General features: G+C 46.0%; 1 protein-coding gene across 1 annotated transcript in view; it reads left to right on the plus strand.

The window, feature by feature from the left end:
- LOC118780466 (voltage-dependent L-type calcium channel subunit alpha-1D-like) overlaps positions 1 to 21,303 on the plus strand; it is a 138,229-nt gene that overhangs the window by 64,478 nt on the left and 52,448 nt on the right. Inside the window, exons 20-27 of the mRNA XM_036532959.1 lie at positions 5,684 to 5,795; positions 6,014 to 6,143; positions 7,753 to 7,812; positions 8,003 to 8,109; positions 8,917 to 9,004; positions 9,091 to 9,198; positions 9,576 to 9,628; positions 15,861 to 16,007. Of these exons, the coding sequence (XP_036388852.1) occupies positions 5,684 to 5,795; positions 6,014 to 6,143; positions 7,753 to 7,812; positions 8,003 to 8,109; positions 8,917 to 9,004; positions 9,091 to 9,198; positions 9,576 to 9,628; positions 15,861 to 16,007 (805 nt within the window). The remainder of the gene's footprint in view (positions 1 to 5,683; positions 5,796 to 6,013; positions 6,144 to 7,752; positions 7,813 to 8,002; positions 8,110 to 8,916; positions 9,005 to 9,090; positions 9,199 to 9,575; positions 9,629 to 15,860; positions 16,008 to 21,303) is intronic.

Genomic DNA, 21,303 nt, shown 5'->3' on the forward strand with positions numbered 1-21,303 from the left:
CCCCCCCCTACGGACGCCACCGGGCGTCACGGCGGGTTCGCCAGGGTGTCGGCGGTGGAAGTCCCGGATCAGGGACGGGTCCAGGATGTCCCTAGCAGGAACCCAGCTCCTCTCCTCGGGGCCGTAACCCTCCCAGTCCACCAGATATTGCCGACCGCGCCCCCGACGCCGAACCTTAAGCAGGCGGCGCACGGTGTGAGCCATCGCTCCGTCGATCAGGCGGGGCGGCGGAGGAGCCCGGGGAGCAGGGCAGAGAGGGCTGCGGACGACGGGCTTAACCTTGGAGACGTGGAAGGTGGGGTGGACACGGCGAAGAGAGAGCGGGAGCTTAAGCCGGACCGCCGTGGGGCTGATCACCTTGGCGATGGGAAAAGGACCGATGAAGCGGGAAGCCAGCTTGCGGGAGTCCACCTTGAGGGGAAGGTCCCGAGTGGAGAGCCACACCCGCTGACCCTGGCGATAGCGGGGTGCCTTGGATCGGTGGCGGTCAGCAAACCGCTTAGCCCGAGCCGAGGAGCGGAGCAGTGTGGTGCGCGCGCGTCTCCAGGTGCGGCGGCAGCGCTGCACAAACGCCGTTGCCGAGGGGACCCCCACCTCCTCCTCCTGGGCCGGGAATAGGGGAGGTTGATAGCCCACACAGCACTGGAAGGGCGACAGCCCCGTGGAAGCAGAGGGAAGGGAGTTGACGGCGTATTCAACCCAGGGGAGGTGCTGGCTCCACGCCGACGGCTCCCGAGACGTCAGACACCGTAGTACCGTCTCCAGCTGCTGGTTAGCCCGCTCGGTCTGGCCGTTGGACTGAGGGTGAAAACCAGAAGACAGACTGACGGTGGCCCCCAGTAACCTGCAGAACGCCCTCCAAAAGTTGGATGTAAACTGGGGTCCCCGGTCGGACACCACGTCGGAGGGTAGACCGTGCAGCCGGAATACCTGGTTGATGAGTAGCTGAGCGGTCTCCCTGGCGGAGGGCAGTTTGGGTAGGGGGACAAAATGCACGGCTTTAGAAAACCGGTCTACGATGGTGAGGATGGCGGTGTTACCGTCAGATGGTGGCAGGCCGGTAACGAAGTCCAGGGCGATGTGGGACCAGGGCCGTCTGGGAACAGGCAGGGGTTGCAGCAGACCGGCGGGGGGTCGGGTGGAGGTCTTGCTCTGGGCGCAGACCGAGCAGGCGGCGGTGAACTTCCGGATGTCCTCCGTCATAGTGGGCCACCAAAACCGCTGGCCAATGAACGCCGCTGTGCGCCGGGCTCCGGGGTGGCCCGCGAGCCTAGATGAATGTCCCCACTGCAGGACCTGTGAACGGACAGACTGGGGAACAAAAAGGCGGTTAGGGGGACAGGAGCTGGGACCCGGTTCGTTCTGGAGGGCGGTGCGGACGGCGGTCTCGACGTCCCACAGCGCCGCTGCGACAACGCATCGGGCTGGCAGGACTGTGCTGGGTTCCTGGGAGTCCTCGGAAGGGGCGTGCTGGCGCGAGAGGGCGTCGGGTTTACCGTTCTTAGAGCCTGGTCGATACGACAGGGTGAAATTAAAACGGGAGAAAAAGAGAGACCAGCGGGCTTGTCGGGGATTGAGGCGTTTGGCTGATCGAACGTACTCGAGATTCTTGTGATCTGTCCACACCAAAAATGGAACGCTCGCCCCCTCCAGCCAGTGCCTCCACTCCTCGAGCGCCAGTTTGATGGCCAATAGTTCCCGGTCGCCGATGTCGTAGTTTCGCTCGGTGGGCGTAAGGCGGTGAGAGAAGTAGGCGCAGGGGTGGAGCTTGTTGTCGGCGGACGATCGCTGAGATAGGACCGCCCCCACTCCCACGTCCGAAGCATCCACCTCCACCACGTACTGACGAGCAGGATCGGGCTGGGTAAGGACAGGCGCCGAGGTGAAACGAGCCCTCAAGTCGCGGAATGCCTCCTCGGCAGCCGGAGCCCAGGTGAACGCTCTGTTGACAGATGTCAGGGCGGTGAGGGGAGCCGCTACCGTGCCGTAGTTGCGGATGAAGCGACGGTAGAAATTAGCGAAACCCAGGAATCGCTGCAGCTCCCTGCGGGAGGTGGGGCGAGGCCACTCCTCGACTGCGCGGACCTTCTGCCGGTCCATGCGGATACTTCCTGCCGTGATCACGAAACCCAGGAAGGAAGTAGTGCGCTGATGGAAGGCACACTTCTCCGCTTTCACGTACAAGTGGTTTTCGAGCAGGCGCTGCAGAACGCGGCGGACGTGCTGTACATGCTCAGGCAGGGAGCGAGAGAAGATCAGGATGTCATCGAGGTACACGAACACGAACTGGTTGAGCATATCTCGGAGGACGTCGTTCACCAGGGACTGGAACACGGCTGGGGAATTCGTCAGACCGAACGGCATGACCAGATATTCATAGTGCCCCGAAGGGGTGTTGAACGCCGTCTTCCACTCGTCCCCCTCGCGGATCCTGACCAGGTGGTAGGCATTACGGAGGTCGAGTCTCGTGAAAACGGTAGCGCCCTGTAGCGACTCGAAGGCGGACGACAGAAGAGGCAGGGGGTAGCGGTTCTTGATGGTGATGGCGTTGAGGCCCCGGTAATCGATGCAGGGACGGAGGGAGCCGTCCTTCTTCCCTACGAAGAAGAATCCGGCCCCCGCAGGAGAGGAGGAGGGGCGAATGAGACCGGCCGCGAGAGACTCCCGGATGTATTTATTCATGGCCTCGGTCTCCGGTGGCGATAAAGAAAACAGTCGCCCCCGAGGGGGGGATGAGCCGGGCAGCAGGTCGATGGCGCAATCATACGGGCGGTGAGGAGGCAACGAGGTGGCGCGGGACTTGCTGAACACAAGTTTCAGGTCCATGTATTCGGGCGGCAGCGCCGACAGGTCCGGGAAGTCCTCGGGAGCGGAAGCGATCGACGTCACAGGGGTAACAGCATCCCGAAGGCAGTGGGAGTGGCAAAAGGGGCTCCAGCCCAGGATTCGGTTGCCCTCCCAGTCGATGTGGGGGTTGTGCCGCGCCAACCAGGGGCGACCCAGGACCACGGCGGCTTGCGGGGAGCGGATGACGTTGAGGACAATCTCCTCGCGGTGGTTGCCCGAGACGAGGAAGTTGACCGGGGGAGTGGCGTGGGTCACGCGAACCAGGGGGGCCCCGGTGATCGCGTGGGCTTCCAACGGCGAGTGCAGGGGGACGCGGGGCAGGCGCAGCTGGGTTGCCAGGTTGGCATCGATAAAGCTGCCATCCGCCCCGGAGTCAATCAGGACGGAGACAGCGTGGCTCTGACCTCCGACGAACAGGGTGGCTGAAAATAGAGGAAGGGTCTGGGGGGAATGACGCAGGGGGGTTACACTCACCTGCAATCCCCCCACTGCGGGTGACCGCTGGCCCTTGGCCGGGCAGTTCGCCACAAAATGGCCAGGCTGCCCGCAGTATAGGCAGGACTGGGTGCTGAGTCGCCGTTGTCGTTCCGCGGGAGACAGGCGGGTGCGGTCGACCTGCATCGGTTCGGAGGTTCCCGGGGATGGTGGTGCAGGGCTTCTGGCCGGCATCGGGAGGGGTTGTTCACGGACGGGACCGGGCAGGCTGCTGGACGCTCTCTCCCTGCGTCTCTGCGAAAGGCGCTGGTCCACGCGGATGGCCAGGTCCACCAAGGCCTCGAAGCTGGCCGGCAGCTCCCGAGTAGCCAGCTCGTCCTTGATGGACTCCGCTAGACCGTGGAGGAAGGCGTCGAACTGGGCTTCCGCGTTCCACCCGCTGGTGGCGGCCAGGGTGCGGAAGTCGATCGCGTAGTCCGACACCGAGCGACGACCCTGGCGAATCTGCAGCATCTCTCTTGCTGCTTCGCGGCCCTGCCTGGAACGGTCAAACACCCTTCTCATCTCATCGGCGAATCCGGCATATGAGTTGCAGAAGGGAGCGCCGGCGTCCCAGACAGCAGTACCCCACTCCCTCGCTCGGCCGGTCAGCAAGGTAATGACGTAGGCGATCCTCGCCCGGTCGGTGGGGAACGTGGAGGGTTGCAGCTCGAATATCAGGGAACACTGTGAGAGAAATGAGCGACAGGTTCCCGGGTCCCCCGCGTACGACTCGGGGGGTGGCAGCCGAGGCTCCCGGCCGGGAGGCGCTGGCGGAACCGGTGGGTAGACAGCCGCTGGCGGAAAAGGTCGGCTCTCCTGGCCGAGCTGCAGTTGTTGCAGCCGCGCAGAGACCTCAGCGAGGCTGGTGGCGAAGCCCTCCAGGGACCGGCCGATGGAATCCAGCTGGTTCTGGTGTCCGCCCAGTAGAGCACCCTGGAGCTCCAGGGCCGTCCTCAGCTGAGGTAGGTCCGCTGGGTCCATCTGGCTAGTTCGTTCTGTCAGGCACGGGGATCGGGACACAAGCGCGGACCACCGGGTGAACGTAGCCAAGCGTTTAATTACAATCAGCAGGCAGTTCGTCGTACAGGGACAGGCAAGGTTCAGAAGCACAGGGAAGCAGTCCGGGGGCAGATCCAGGATCGGAAGTCGGGGCGGGCAGAGTCGGTAACCAGGCGGGCGAAGAAAGTCAAACAGGATGAAGTCGGCGGGCGAAGGACGAAGTCGGGAGACAGGCAGGTTTCGGCAAACAGCAATCAGAGAGCAGGTTTACTAAAGCGGGGACGAGACAGGAAGAAACTTACTGTAACGAACTAGCAACGAGACAGAGAAACGAGGGGAAGATATAGGGCTGGGGTAACGAGGAGATGGGAAGCAGGTGAGCAGGCAGGCAGGTGCAGGCAATGAGGGAATAAGGTGGGCGGGGACCCGGCGGGGAGCCGGGCGGGGCAGGAACACAAGGGAAACAAAAGCACACGGACAGGGAAAACAAAAACACCGCGGCTTAAGGGGGCGGAGCCCTGACACTACTCCACCATACCCTCACCCCCCACCCCCATTACATAATTGAGCTTCATTAAATAATTGGGTTTCACAGTATATTCTAAAATAATTATTAGAAGCACATCAAGTTTCTTGGATTTATTAAATCATTGCATACATAACAGTGACACATGATAGTGCAAACAAACCTTCAGTGCATAAATCAATCAAATTTAGTTTGTTATAGTGCATTTTTAATCAAGATCATCAAAGTGCTAAAAAGACCATTCCAGTATAGTAATGTAACATGTAATATCAGCTGGTGCCACGTAACAGCTCTTAAATTCTACAACAGGATGTAATTGTTTTGTTTGACTAATTCCATAAATACAGGCCATGGGTGAAATATATGTATTATTGTGGATTACATGTGGCGTACTTGATTAAGCTCTGCTGAAACCTCCGGAACAGCTCCAGCTCTCTTTTCCAGAATAATTCAGGCAGGAAGAGATTTCACTCCTAGGAAACAATTCATGCCTATTATGGCAAACAATAACAAACTGTTGAGCTTTGTCCATACCACTGCTATATTTTTGTAGTTAAACGTGTCCTGGCAGAAGTGTCCTGAACATAGTAAACAGAAAATATTAACTAGACAGTTGGCTAACTCAGAGGGAGAGAGGGATTTTATTTAGAGGAGAGCTCATGGGGAGAGTGTATGCGTATGTTGTGGGTCACCACCAATTTTACATAGACAACTATATCCATTGACATTATTTGTACTGGTACTGTTATGGTTTGATTATGGAAGGTCCTTGGGGAAAACTGACTGTTATTGGAAGACTGACTGTGTTATTATTGGGCTCTCTCTCTTTCTCAGAGGAAGGGGGGAACCAGCTGAATATTAATGTAGCTGACTTTGCCCCACCCAAAGAAAAAGTCGTTCCTATTCCTGAGGGTAGTGCCTTCTTCTGTCTCAGCAAGACAAACCCGTAAGTAATAAAAGCAATACAAACACTTTAATTCTTTATCACTCACACTGTAAAATGATTCCTTGTACTATGTTGTGTACTTTCAACACATTTATAATTCAGTATATACCATACCATACTACAGAACTCACATCCCCCATGTCTTTCTCTCCTTCCTTTCTTTTACTTTTTCTGTCACTCTCCCTTTTCTCCACTCCCTCTGTTTCTCTCTCTTTCAGGTTCAGAGTTGGGTGCCACACCCTGATTCATCACCACATCTTCACCAACCTCATTTTGGTCTTCATCATCCTCAGCAGTATCTCATTAGCTGCAGAGGATCCAATCAGAGCACACTCCTTTAGGAACAATGTAAGTCTAACCTAAGCCTTTTCTTGATTAATAGCCAGTGGGATCAGGGGATCAGGGGACCATTAACAGCAGATCAAATCCTCACCAGATCTTACAAGTTTTCAGAGGTTTATCAAGAGCACTTTGGCATACATAAATTGAGTAATATATGTTCATTGCAGTCTGATTCTTATACAGATCAATAGATTTGTCCTGTTCTGTGGTAGTAAGATATCTGTTCTCTGACAGTGAGGGATCTGTTTTGGAATTTTGAAAGATTTTGGGACAAACGATCAGATTAAAAAAACAAAGTGTGCTTCACTTGGCAAGCCATGTCTTGTTCATGAAAACTTATGAATGTCTCTATGATATTTACTGAAAAATAAATGTGTAGATGCATATGCAAACACAAAGCAATATAGATTGTTACCAACTTAAGTGTAACAAATCTGAGCAAATGTAACATCTGAGTGTCCTGCAGATTTGATTACATAAATATATATTTATTGTGTCTGTTAAAAATGAATAATCCACTTATATTTGGCTATGGGCAGCATAAAAATGAACCCACATTAGAATAACTATGTTTGCCAAGTGTGTGTTGCTGATGTCACTGTGTTTTCACCACTTTTAATTAGGGAATGGTATTTTTTCTTTGCATCAGTGATGTAATTGACAGGCAGTTTGTTTCTGACCAGTCCAACTTGTGTCCCCTTATTAATTCATTGTCCTCCAAAGACCTTGAACACTATCTGTGTTGGACAAAAATTACAAGATGGACATAGTCAGTTAGTCATTCTCTTCAAACTCTAAACTCTCTGGGCATATTCTCAAGTCAATGGGAATCTGAGATCACACATGCACAACTGGCACAACACTTAACAACACAATATACCCAACAGGAGTGTACTATTCCAATACAACAGGACCTTCTAGGCTACATGTTAGTGTAATGGTTGTTAATCTAACAAATGGTAAATCCTTATCAGGTGGCTTCTGTAGATGGACTCCCTTATCTTTGTACAAAAAGTCCTTGTACAACTTAAGACCCACTCAATATATACCTTGCTCAGATAATGAAGGATAAGAGGCCAGTCAAGAGGGGGAAAGAAAACTACTGGCTAATTAGCAGTGAAATGTACCCTGGAAATTAACCAAGGTAAAACAAACATCTGATTTACAGCTTAACAAAAAATAAATCATAACAAATACAAAATTAGCTGCAGTGCTAAGCAAAACAATGTTAAACGCAATACAGCTCTAAAAAATTCTAAAAAAGTGGCAGGTAAATTGTTCCATTTTTATCATAAAATTGTAACAGCTTTCATGAATTATTGGCACCAATTTTAAATGAAAGTTTTTTCTTATTCTTAGAATGGACTTGAAAAGAACTGAAGCACTGTACTGTACATTTTTTAAGAATGCATGTCCTCTTGTATGGAAGTGAGATTGCTGTTACATGACATAGGAAATGTTCTGTTTTGTGTTCCTCCACAAATAGAATTGTCCTCTACAGTTAATGTTGTCCAGAATGTTAAATTACAATATCACAGGTGGCAATTATAGCAATCCTGATTTTTCTCCTGAGGGACAGACAGATGGAATAATATTCAGTGCTTTCTCCCCACAGGTCCTGGGCTATGCTGACTATGCCTTTACATCCATATTCACCGTGGAAATCTTACTGAAGGTACACAGGTTCATGACATTTGGTCTATTTCAGTCAGCTGTGGTAGTATATGGGGCATTTCAAAAAACATCAGAACATTAATAAGATGAAACTTTCGAATTAACTGTTATTTTGCACAAATGGACAACATCTGTGATATTGTATAGCAGTCCATGTGTAAACCCTCTCCTTCTCTTTATTTCCCCCCTAGATGACTGTACATGGTGCTTTTTTACACAAGGGCTCTTTCTGCAGGAACTGGTTCAACCTTTTGGACTTGTTGGTTGTTAGTGTGTCACTGGTGTCCTTCTTTCTGCAGTGAGTGAAATCATATCCACTTCAGATGAACACAAATATGGTCTACTACTACTGTAGTACTACTGTAACATTTATACTTTATCCTAAACAATCCTGTCACATAAGCAGTAGAGTCCACTATCGCTGAATGACAAAAACATTTGCAGTACATCCTATTACCACTATATAACACACATGAACCCTTAACTCCAGTACCACTGTAACAGATAATCTGAACAAACAGCAAAAATAGGGCCCATATGGCTATAGCTGTGTATTGCAGAGTGTTTCATTAATAGGAACAGTTGCATTAGTAATAGCAATAAAAAGACAGTTTAAAGGTAGAAAAATTCCTGCTTTATCCTCCCCATCAGCTAGATAAAGTGCTTAATATGTTTAAATGATATGACTCATTTCTTAGTGCTATATAAAAATACCAGGTAAATTAAAATTAGACGTATAACATTTATTGTCATTACACATGTAACAAGTACAAGGCAATGAAATGCAGTTAGCATCTAACCAGAAGTGCAGTAAGCAGCAAATGCAGAGGATATATTACAGTTATATGTATGTACAGTATAAGATCACTGCCATCTGTACAAAAAAATGTCCATAGCAGTGATCTTATACTGTAACAATAAAGTTGAATCTAATCTAATCTAATCTAATAACATTCCTTTTGACATCTAACTACCGCTTTTTCTCCCCTCACTCCATTAATATATTTGTTTTTCTTTACCTCTGTATCTTGCTCTTTACCTCTCTGTTTCGTCTCTTGCTCTCTGTATCTCCTGCTCTCATTTCCTTTCTCTCCTGCTTTCTTAGTTCAAGTGCAATCTCTGTAGTGAAGATTCTCAGGGTTCTGCGGGTGCTCAGACCTCTTCGAGCCATTAACAGAGCCAAGGGCCTCAAGGTACTGTCTGTGTGGTCATTTGTGAGTCTTGTGTTTATTGCATATTGTAACAATAGTGTCAAACATCTGTGTGTGCCTGTTTATAGCACGTGGTGCAGTGTGTCTTTGTGGCCATCAGGACCATTGGAAACATCATGATTGTCACAACGCTACTGCAGTTCATGTTCGCCTGCATTGGAGTGCAGCTCTTCAAGGTACTATTTTTCATAAGTCTGATTACATTACAGGCTGATTACATTCCAGACAGAGAGATTGCACTACATACTCATTACAGTCTCAGCAAAGGAATTCTGTAGAGATCTGTAGAATATTAATGATTCATGTGTTTTAATGTATGCCTCGATCTTACATTCTACTACTCTGAAGCATGAACTTTATGGTTCATATTCATATAGGGACAGCAAGTATGTGAGTGTAGCAAATATCTTCTGTTGATGGTCAAATTGTAAATGTAAAAGTTTTACTCTGACTATAAACAAAGTACAGATCATGCAAATATCATGCAAAGATTTACTACAGTAATGTCATCATCAAACTGGCCATGTACATGAGCAATTTGTCTGTGTTTCAGGGTAAATTTTACCGCTGCACTGATGAAGCAAAACATACCCCAGAGCAATGCAAGTGAGTCATTCTGCACCTCCCCCACCTCCCCACCTTGCCGTTACGATGAAAAAGTAAAGCCAGCACACACAAAGCATCAGCTTTGCAACTCTGTAGCCTACATTAACTGGAGATGCTTTGCCAAGCTTTGATGGCAGAAAATACTTTTTAACCTGTCCCTCACATTCATTTTTGAGTTATTCAAATTCAAATGATTTCAATAAACCATACAAGTAATATTATAGGAAGTAAAAAAATACATTTATCTTGACTGCCCCAAATCTTGTGGAGAGCACTGTAACATTAACTCTGGCACTATAACATTTGTTCTAAATCTACTAATGACAGCAATTGGGCATCAGTTACACATCAGAAATCATCAGCAATATACGCTCAGTGGCCAGTTTATTAGATACACCCATCTAATACTAGGTTGGACCCCCTTTTGCCTCCAGAACAGACTGAATTCTTTGGGCATGGATTCCACAATGTGTTGGAAATGTTCCATAGGGATGTAGGTACATGTTGATGCCATGGCATGATGCAGTTGCTGCAGATTGGATGGTGCATTCATGCTGCGACCATCCCATAACATCTCATCTCAAAGATGAGAGGTCTAGGTTGAGATCTGGGCACTGTGCAGGCCACTCAAGAAAAGTGAACTCACTGTACCTTCTTGGAACCATCCTGAGACAATACATGCTTTGTGACATGATACATTATTCTACTAGAAGTATCCATGTGGTGGGGGGTAAGCTGTAGCCATGAAGGGATGCAGCAGGTCAGCAATAATGTTCAGATATGTTGTGGCCTTCAGACATTGCTCAGTTGGTATGAAGGAGGCTAACATATTCCAGGAAAACATTCCCCACAGCATTAGACCACTGTCACCAGCCTGTATCATTGACACTGTTGAAGGCAGGATGGGTCCATGAACTTAAATCTTGACTCTGCCATCAACATGAAGCAACCACGAACCGGGTTTCATCAGACCAGGTGATATTTTTCCACTTCACAATTGTCTAGTTTTAGTGATCTTGCGCCCACTGGACCTGCACCTTCTTGGTTTCAACTGACAGGAGTGGAACCCAGTGAGGTTATCTGTTGTTGGAGCTCATCTGTGACAAGTACCAACGGGTTGTGCATTCTGAGATACTGTTCTGCACATCACTGTTGTACTGTGGTGTTATTTACGTGTTTGTGGCTTGCCTTTAACTCGTAAGATTCTTGCAGTTCTCCTTTGACCCCTCTCATCACCGAGCTGATATCACCCACAGGACTGCCACTGGTTGGATGTTTTTCATTTGTAACACCATTCTCTGTAAACCCTAGACACTACCGTGAGTGAAAAACCCAGGTAGGCAGCCATTTCTGTGATCCTGGAACCGGTGCACCTGAGAATCATACCAGGCTCAGAGTTGCTTAGGTTACTCATTTTGCCCATTCTAACATTCAGTCAAGCAGTAACTGGATCCCTCAGTACCTGACTGCCTGCTTTATATAACAAGCCATGGAGAAGTGAATCCATTTTCATGAAAAGTTTGGTGTATCTAATAAACTGGCCACTGAGTGTATGTTTATCTGAAACATTTACACTTTCATTTACATTTTGTCATTTAGCAGATGCTCTTATCCAGAGTGATTTCCAATGTGCACTTCCAAAGTGCATTTAAAAAAACAGCATGAAATGTACGATTCAACACATCAAGCAAAACACAATATCTCCATTACTATGAGGAAAAAGTACAAAAACAACAAACAACAAAACTGCAATACAAAAAAAATTCATAAAAGGAGAACAACATCATGTTTAGGGAAAATGAAGTACAGTTTGAAGAGATGGAGAGTGTGGCTAATGGTTCAGCTGTTCTGACAGCAACAGAAAGCTCACGCCACCACACAGGGGCCAAGATGGAGAAAGGATGCAACCATGATGTGTAACTGTGAAAGGTGGGGAAAACCAGGCATCCTGAAGAGGTCAAGCACAGTGGCCTAGCTGGGTCTAATGATGTACTGAACATAAGGTGCGAGCTGAACCTTGGACTGTCTGGTAGACAAACACTAGCTTTGAGTCCTCACTGGTAGCCAGTAAAAAGAGATAAGGATGGGTGAAACCTGGAAGAATTTGAGGACATTGTGGACCAACCAAGCAGCAGCATTGTGAATGAGCTGCAGGGGTTTGGTTGCACATACAGGGAGGGCAGTGAGCAGGGAGTTACAGTACTCCAAGACAGGCAAAGTTAGGCAGAGGTGGTGGTAAGTAAGTAAATTCTTCTGATATTGTATTGGAATATTCTGCAGGTTCTATTTACTGTTGTTATGTGGTTAATGTACATTAATCCAGTGTCAAGTGTCACCCCAAGGCTCTTGGCAGTCTGGGGAGCTGTGGGTATCTTCCAGGGTAATGATCAGATCCTGGAAAGGAGAATACTTAGCTGTGATATACAGAAGCTTAGTCTTGGCCAGAGTTGCAGTCACAGCTGATGATTAGCCATCCACAAGGGGACATCAACTAGGCAAACTGAAACAATGAAATCAAAGTAATAACTATCTACAGTCGCTGGCACACGTGCCTATCTCCCTGGGTAGCCACATGGCAGTAAACTACTTTGCTTCAAGGTAGTTAATGTTGGCTAGTTTACATCACCTACCTCCCTAGCTACCTACCTACATTCTCACTTGGAAAAAGGTGGTGTAGTGGGTATGGCTACTCAATTATGAATAATCAGGGCACCATTTTAAGAATTTCTCCCAATAATTTAAAAATGTATTAAAATGAGGAATTGATTTGAATGGTGAGGACATTAAATTTGTAGAGTTAACTTATTGAGTAATTAGACAACACATTTCATAATAAATATTTAGTAACAAACACAATATTTTCAAAATATAGTGTATGTGATCCGATGAATAGGTGTTAAAGATAAAGAAAAGTTGTTAAAGATGTTGAGCATCTCTGAGATTTAACTGTTAAATTCAGTCTTTGTCAGGGTCCCTCGTCAGGTGGACACAACAGGAAGTTGCATGGGGCTTGTCCTTATCTGTAGGCAGGGTAGGGCTGCATCACTGGCCTGTCTCTCCAGTGTGCTGGAGCAGGAGAGGACTGTATCCCTTGCTCTTTGATGTTTGTGTCTATATTGACGTCATAAACTGTTGATATTTATTGTCCTCCTAGACTCAGAGGCAGTACTCTATCAATCTTTCATTCTTACTTATCATAATTGAGCCAGTCACAATTTCATTTGAGATATCAAAAATTTAATGATGAAAAGTGAAAATTCCACCCATGACTTGTCAATATGATATTCTGAATAGTAGAAATTATGCTTTGAGATATCAATAATATATTTCGGTCTAGTCATTGTATTTCAGATACCTATAATTGCGTTTAAATTATTTAAAAATAATTAGACCTTAAATTATGATTAGTCATGAATTAATTGTAGTAAATCTTAACTTCCATAGACGTTTCATAGAAGTAAATCATAAAAGTTCCTCCAATATATCTAGTTATAATAGAATTAGAGATCTTAATCTGAATATATGACTGGTCATAACTGAATTAGAGATACTGTATCTTACAAAGTATTATTATTAGTCATAATTTCATTATAGGTATCTTAAATTGGAATAATGCCTAGTGAAAATTCCATTATGAGTATGTTGACTTAGAATTTTGACTTGTATTATACTCATGAATGAATTATAGATATCTATAATATCAGTCTTCACAAAAACCTGCAAATTTTTCCAATATCCAGAATCTCAGAGATATATTGTATAAAATTTGTTAGATAAGGCCAACGTGAATTGCATGTCAGCCAAGCTTCATGCCTTAGAAAGTGAGCTCAATGTGAATGCAGGTATGAGAGATATGCTCCTCAGTTTGGAGCCTGGCACCTGCTCACTCACGCATCATCAAAAGCAACACCATTCAACCCATTAAGAATGGTTACTGGGAGAGGATGGGGTGAGTGCAGGGAGAATTGTATAACTGCTTTTTAAAGTAAATAATTTCATAACATTAATCATTTCAAGTAGAGTCTGCCAAGCACTGTGAAGTAGGCAAGTATATTTATTCATTTATTCATTCATTTCATTCATTCCCCAGTGTTTTAGAAGAATCAGAATCAGAATCAGAATAGACATTGTCATTGCACGGTGGGGGTACAACGAAATTGTGGGTGGTCTGCAACAGTGCACTGTGGAACATTTATGTAAACACAATACAAATAAGGCACACCACATAGAAAAAAATATATACAAAATGTACAATAAAATACAAATTTAAAAAGAAGACACATTGTAAATAAAAAGAAATATAAAGAAAAACTTGTGCATTAATATGGCCTTTTAAAAACTACTTAAAGTGCACAGTGGAATTGCACAGTTGTATTGAGGTAGAGGGTTGGGGGGGGGGTGTCAGTGTTTGTTAGCAGTCCGTATGGCCCAGGGGAAGAAGCTATTGGTTAGTCTGGTGGTGTGGGACTTGATTGACCTGAAGCGCCGTCCAGAGGGCAACAGGTCAAACAGGTGATAGGCGGGATGTAAGGGGTCTCCTGTGATGGCCTTAATTTTACTGAGGCAGCGGGATCTGGATATGTCATCCAGGGAGGGCAGAGGGCAGCTGATAATTTTTTGGGCCCTCCACACAGCCTTCCTGTCCTCAGCTGTGGAGCCTGCGTACCACACCCCCAGAGAGTATGATAATATGCTCTCCACAGAGGAGTGATAGAAGGCCAGCAGCAGCTTCTTGTCCAGGTTGTTCTTCCTGAGGACACGCAGGAAGTGCAGCCGCTGCTGAGCCTTCTTCACTAAGGCCTTGGTGTTGGATGTCCAGGAGAGATCTGCAGAGATGTGGGTGCCCAGAAACCTGAAGGTGGTGACAGTTTCCACACGTTCTCTGTTTATGAGGAGAGGGGCGTGGACTTGTCTGTGTTTCCTGAAGTCCATGATAAGTTGTTTTGTTTTAAGGACATTCAGTGACAGGTTATTTTCTGAGCACCACACAGACAGTTTCTCTATCTCAGCCCTGTATGCCATCTCATCCCCATCGGAGATGAGCCCAACCACGGTGGTGTCGTCCGCAAACTTAATGATGGTGTTGCTTGGGTGGGACGGAGTGCAGTCATAAGTGTACAGGGCGTACAGTAGGGGGCTCAGCACGTAGCCCTGAGGAGAACCAGTGCTGAGTGTGAGCGTGGAGGAGGTGGGGGCCAAGTCTGACAGATTGTGGGCGGTTTGTGAGAAAATGTTTGATCCAGGTGCAGGTGGGGAGGGGGATCTGCAGTTTGAACAGTTTGGTAACTAATATGTCCGGGATGATTGTGTTAAACTCTGAGCTGTGGTCCACGAAGAGCATCCTCACATAGCTCCTCCAGCTCCAGATGACTCAGCGCTCTGTGAAGTGTTATGGCGATGGCGTCCTCCGTAGATCGGTTCGCTCTATAAGCAAACTGGTGGGGGTCGAAGGAAGGAGGGAGGCAGTCTCTGATGTGCTGAGAGACTAGCCGCACAAAACACTTCATGACTACAGACGTGAGGGCTATGGGTCTGTAGTCACTGAGGCTGTCTATGGCAGGTTTTTTAGGAATGGGGATGATGGTGGCGGCCTTCAGACATGAAGGGACGGTGGCATGCGTCAGGGAGAGGTTGAATAGCTTGGTGAGGATCCCTGCCAGCTGGTCTGCGCATGCCTTGACCACAGTCCCCGGGAATGCCGTCAGGTCCAGCAGCTTTCCTGGGGTTCACTGCTCTCAGTTCCTATCACTGCTCTCACAGTCCTTCTCACCTTCTCACCAGGGGGTTAGAAATATTTTCTGCTAGTTAAGTGATCTACTGTATGGAAAAATTTCAGAACCACTGCTTTAGTACATACATTTTTGGATTTTTTATGTTTTTAAAACAAACTACTTTTGAAAAGTCTAGATGGATGGGGTAAAAATCAGATTCAAAAGCATTTCAGAGGCTGCATAAAGCAAAATTTGTTGTAATTAGGGAGCAAATATAAGATCTGATAAAAAGACAATTATCTGGAATGTTACTAATGTCACTTTAGTAAGTTTCCATTACTTCTGAAGAGTCATTTCATTCCCTTGTGATCATGTATAATGTGAAACCAAGAAGAAAGTGGCATATTTTCTATTCTTCCACATTATCTTGAACCAGAATCCTCCTCTCTTGATCGGTTGGTACATCTCAGTCTGTATGGTCTGTGCTCTTGCTGATGCCTATGTATGTTTGTGTGTTACAGGGGGACTTTTGTTGTCTACAAAGACGGAGATGTGACCCACCCTATGGTGAGGGAGAGAATTTGGCAGAACAGCGACTTCAACTTTGACAACGTGCTGATGGGCATGATGGCACTCTTCACTGTGTCTACATTTGAAGGCTGGCCTGCGTGAGTTGGTGCTTTTTCCTATCATGTGTGTATGTATATGTTTCTCATGGGGAGTGAGCGCCCTCCCCAATATCAAGGATTCAAGGAATCAGACCAACCCTACTTGTGTGATGGAATTTACTCATTATTGTAAATACATTTGAGGTCTCCTTTGGTGTCCTCTTTAACACAGTGTATAGCATGATAGCCTATACACAGAACAAGTAAAAAGGTACAACAAAAATGCATACATTCACAACATAATACTGTGATAAAACAATTGTGATTTATTGTGATATATGATAGTGTATTTACTTAACAACTTCACATAGTTCTCTAGGCCAGCGTTTCCCAAACCTCCCCTGGAGCACCCCTTGTTCTGCATGTTTTAGATCTCTCCCTGCTCCAACACATTTAAATGATCAGTTTGTTACAAAGCAGCTTCAGGAGTTCATAATGAGTTGATCATTTGAATCAGCTGTGTTGGAGCAGGGAGAGATCTAAAACATGCAGGAAAAGGGGTCCTCCAGGAGAGGTTTGGGAAACGCTGCTCTAGGCTGTCTAGTTTCAGGTTAGCACAAGTTAACTTGATATTTGAATGGTGTTGTGCATGCACCTGCTGGTTTGAGAGTGTCTGACACCATTGAGAATATAACTTGGATGGACACACTTCTGTTCTCTTATGCCGGAGGTAACTCTGGAAGAGTGTCTGCTAAATGCATGTAATGTAAAAAACAAAAATGAAGAAGTAATATATAATCAGATCTGGACAGAAGAAAAAGATATTAAAATCCTCTTTTCCAAAGTACATTCACAACGAATCAATAAAAATTATATTGATATGAAATCAGTTGCATTGTATTCTAACTCACTTGTAAGTTGTTTTGGATAAGAGTGTCTGCCAAATGAATAAATGTAAATGTAAATTTAAATAGTAATTTGTATATACTACATGTATTTTAAAGAGGTGCCATCATATTATGTGCTGTGCTATAATGTATTTTGCTGCCGGCTTCCTCTACAATTAGAATATGCATATGTCTATTCGCATTTCCTAAATAATATTAACGTGGTTAATTCAATTTTTCATTGGTTTTTAGCGCGAGTTATAGACAGAAGGAAAGCCATTGCGCTTTATCTTTTGCTCCGAATGTTCCAGAGGAGAAACCGGTGAAGAATTTGGGTTCACCCAATAAACCAGAGAAGGAGGCAACTTGGAACTTTTCACCATCTTGCTGCTGAACTGCGTCTTGATAAGGACAAACACCTGAAGTATTTCAGAATGAGCGCTGAGCAAATGGATCATCTTCTTTCCTTGACTATATAGTACACATGTAGCCTAGGGGAAAGTGGAGGCTACATGTGTACTATATAGTCAAGCAAAGAAGATGGTGAAAAGCTCCAAGTTGCCTCGTTCTCTGGTATATGGTCTAGATATAGTGGCAAGTGACATATAAAAAATAAATAGATAATAAGAAGTTGTCTGAGGCAGTCTATTTTCTTCATGATCAACATGCTGTTTTACAAAATATTTTTCAATTAAATAACAGAGGAGCCTACTTTCCAATTTGTAAGTGGAAAAAAAATGTCGAACTTGTCGAATGTCGAAATCAAATTTATAATGAAATTAAATCAAACATGATGGCCATTATCAACGGCAAACTCAATGTAGAAAGATAGGGCTGGCAGTAGCAGCGCCGCAGCAACAACGCTGGCAGTGTGGACAAACACACGAATGTGAGCTGCAGCAGTTCAGCAACATAGCCGTCATGCACATGCGACGCAACTGGTGTGCCCCTGGCCTAAGAGATAACGTTTTCTTATTTAGTGCATGTTTCAAAAAGGACAGACTCTCATGTAGACAACAAGGTTTTTCACAAGCCACCATAGGCTATAGCAAAGTGAGCAGTGTTACACTATTTTGTTTTTGGGCTGTTTGCCCAAATGTTAGCATAATACATTGATTGCAAGGAATAGTCTAGCCTATTGTATCTTAGCCTAATAGCGTCTGGGTCTAGGCTACTAAAGAAAGAGAACCCGTTATATTTTCTAGTAAGCTTACCTGAACCCGCCCGACCTGTGGGTCAACCCACAGGACCCGCTGGTTATGGGCCGACCCGTGCATCACTAATGGACAAATATTTGAGTCAGTCGACATCGTCAAGTGATGCTAAGCCCAGACTAACTAAAACTGAAAAAATATGACAACAGTTATATCGAGTTTGGCTTTATTGAGAACGGTAACGGGAGACCAGAATGCATCATGCGTCTTCAGGTGCTAGCAAACAAAGCCATGAAGCCAGCCAAGCTAAAGCGACATCTGATTACAAAGCAGCCGGAATATTAGGGCAAAACAAAAGAGTTGAAAGATCTGTGTCACGATTTTGATGAGGTGCTTGGAAAATTTTCTCCCCTGTAAGGGGTCCCTGGCCCCAAAAAGTTTGAGAACCCCTGATCTAGTGGACAAAAGTTGTAACTGGTAGTTTTGGACTTCTCCCATTAACTCGCTAGCATTACTTTGTGCACTGCTTTCACAATAAAACATTTCTTTGAATAAGTGAACTTAAATTCTTTTCTAACAACTTTTTAACATGTTTTCCAAACTAAAACAGCCCTTGCTTTGTAGCCTATCCTTTGGGGAACATATTTTATTTACCACCTGGCTACAACTATATGCAAAAGTCATCACTGTTTTTCTAGAAACTGTGATTGTGGATTTGCTCAATGTGGATCAAGCAGGATTTATCAAGGGTTGTCTTGTTTTACACATCAATGCAGACAAGGAAAAAATTAAACTCGCCAAATGGGCTGCAATTTGTCGACATGGCTTGACTGTTAAAAGTGTCTGACTGTTTGGATTGGCAGTATTTGTAGTGAGTCCTGAAAAAATTCAACTTTGGTGAGCATTTTATTAAAATGATCCAGGATTTATAGGCTGGCCTGTCTACCAGGGAATGCACAGGTAGATTTCTTTCAAACCTGGATGAAATGGAATGGAGAGTAAAGCAAGGATGCCCACTTTTGCCTTTAATTTTTGACTTACACTTGAGCCTTTTAGCCAATGTGTATGCCAAAGCTCACTGGTCTCTCCTATAAGAACAGATTCCTTTTACCTTTCAATCTCACTATATGCTGATGATACCCTTCTATATATGTCTGGCATGGAATACCCCTTACCTACTGCTTTTAAGATTGTTGAAGATTTTGGGCTAATATCTGGCTTTAAATTCAATTATTCCAAATCTCTCCTAATGTTACTCAATTTTCAGGTGACAAGAGTGATTCTCTCATTAGTATTCTTGTCTCTATTAAAATATCCTATTTGGGTGTTGAAATAAGGTCTGTTTTCAGTGGCGGATTTATATATAGGCAACATCGGCAGCCACCCAGGGCAGCATCTTGCCGGGGGCAACACTCGCACAAAAAAATTCAGAACAGAACATGCATTCATGGGGGAGGCACAAATACACAAAATGTAGAGCATTAAGGAAGGTGGGATTGAAACAAGATCAACAAGAAAAAGGTTATAAAGTGTTCCTTCTTACACCATATTCTGACCATGCTGTCTGTTCAAGTCCAACGCATGTCATCTGCTGCTTGGCAGATGTAACCAAACAAATTCTCCCCAGGACACCTCTGTGGTTCTGTACTGTTGCAGTTCTGGTACATGACAGTCTATGCTTCCTAGTGTCAATTCCTCTGGACTGGCATTTTTTCAATTTCCATTGCAGTTACTTAACAGCCTAACATCCACCTATGCCCAACAGTGTTCCCACCCTGTTTGCACCGCGTGCAGGGATTCTAGCTGTTTCTCAAAGTCAAGGACACTTCCTTGGTAGGACGGGTCCTTACAAGTCACATCCTTCAGAGGCTAGGCAAGACTCCTTCCTAGCATTCGGAGAACAGATAAAGGAACAGTCTAGCGAGTGTGCAGATGTGCGTAATTGAAAAGGTCCCACCTTCAATTCCACGCCACAGACTCTTGTACGTGCACATAGGATTATGGGTGCTTTAAGGACACTGAGGATACACGCTATGCATCCTTGAAAATTGTCTGAACAAAGGACTCAGTCCTTGGTAGAATTCGAAGGATCCTCGACATCGTAACAGTCCTTCGGCGGGATTCGATAATGTAGCATCCTTGAAATGCAGTCGTTAAGGATCCTTCCTTGACTTTGAGAAACACCGTCTGTCTCCTCTGACAGAAAAAGTTGACAACCAGGTCATGGCAAGTTGCTGTCATGATCTCAGTCGCCGAGTGGGTAGCGCCGAATTTCCTGTTGTGGGCCCTTTCAGCTCCTTCAGTCGAGTGGGACTTCTAAAGTCCTGCATGGCTGCTCCCAGTTGCGAGCCCTGGATCCAGTGATCTTGTGCTGTTTGGGTGTCTGTCAGGGTATGGCAGGAGAGAACTGTTGGTAGATAGATATTTACTTCAGAGGAGGGGGTGTCATGCACCCTACTCCGCAGGACACCACGTCCTGCTTGGGGGAAAATCCTCAAGGATTACACTGCGTGTACCTGGGGTCATCATTTCCAGAAAGGGGAACTTTCTGAACTGGCCCCCCAGTTCCAAGTTGCCAGTCCAGGAATAATTTCGACATTCCTTGGGCAGACATGTCCATGGTATCTGCAACAGTCTGTGAGGGGGATTGTACTCAGGGCAGAGGATTTGAAAGGACATAGTCTAGAATGGTAAAGGTGTTTGGTGATGAGGAGCAGGGGGAAGGAATGGCCCTCCAAGGCCCCAGTGTGATCACTGGCAGGCCTTGGCCTTGGAGGTCCAGAAGCAGACATCAACAGACCTGGGGGGCAGCCAGCAACCTGTCCTGTGGCTTTTTCCGCATGTTGACCCCTATTAACCACGCGCTTAGTGTCCCAGTGTTGGCAATTTTAGTCTGTTGTGTATTTTCCTGTTCCGTGGCCAGACACACTTATGATCCCCATCGTTATATGGCTCCAGTCATGCTGCCCCACCACTTCATGGGTCATGACTGAGATTGTCCCCGTGACCTGGGAGATAACAGGAGTGCAAACAATCTCCAGGTGTGTGAATTGGGGGGTGGGGAGTGAAGTGTGATAGGAGCTGGGCAGTGTTTACCTTGCCCGGTTGCTGAGCGGGGAGCTGAAGGCATTGTAAAACAGCTGGGGGTCTGTTCCCATGGCTGTTTGGAGCAGGATCCCTTTTGCCCCTTTTCCCCAAAGGCAGTTTGAGGGCTGGTTTGGAGCCGGTGCCTAATCTCAAACCAATTCTTCACGTTTCGACAGCCAAAGAACCAGCTCTCAGCCAGGAAAACTGTTTCGAGAGTGGCATCAACAC

This window comes from Megalops cyprinoides, chromosome 7, assembly GCF_013368585.1.
Source record: "Megalops cyprinoides isolate fMegCyp1 chromosome 7, fMegCyp1.pri, whole genome shotgun sequence".
NCBI lineage: Eukaryota > Metazoa > Chordata > Actinopteri > Elopiformes > Megalopidae > Megalops > Megalops cyprinoides.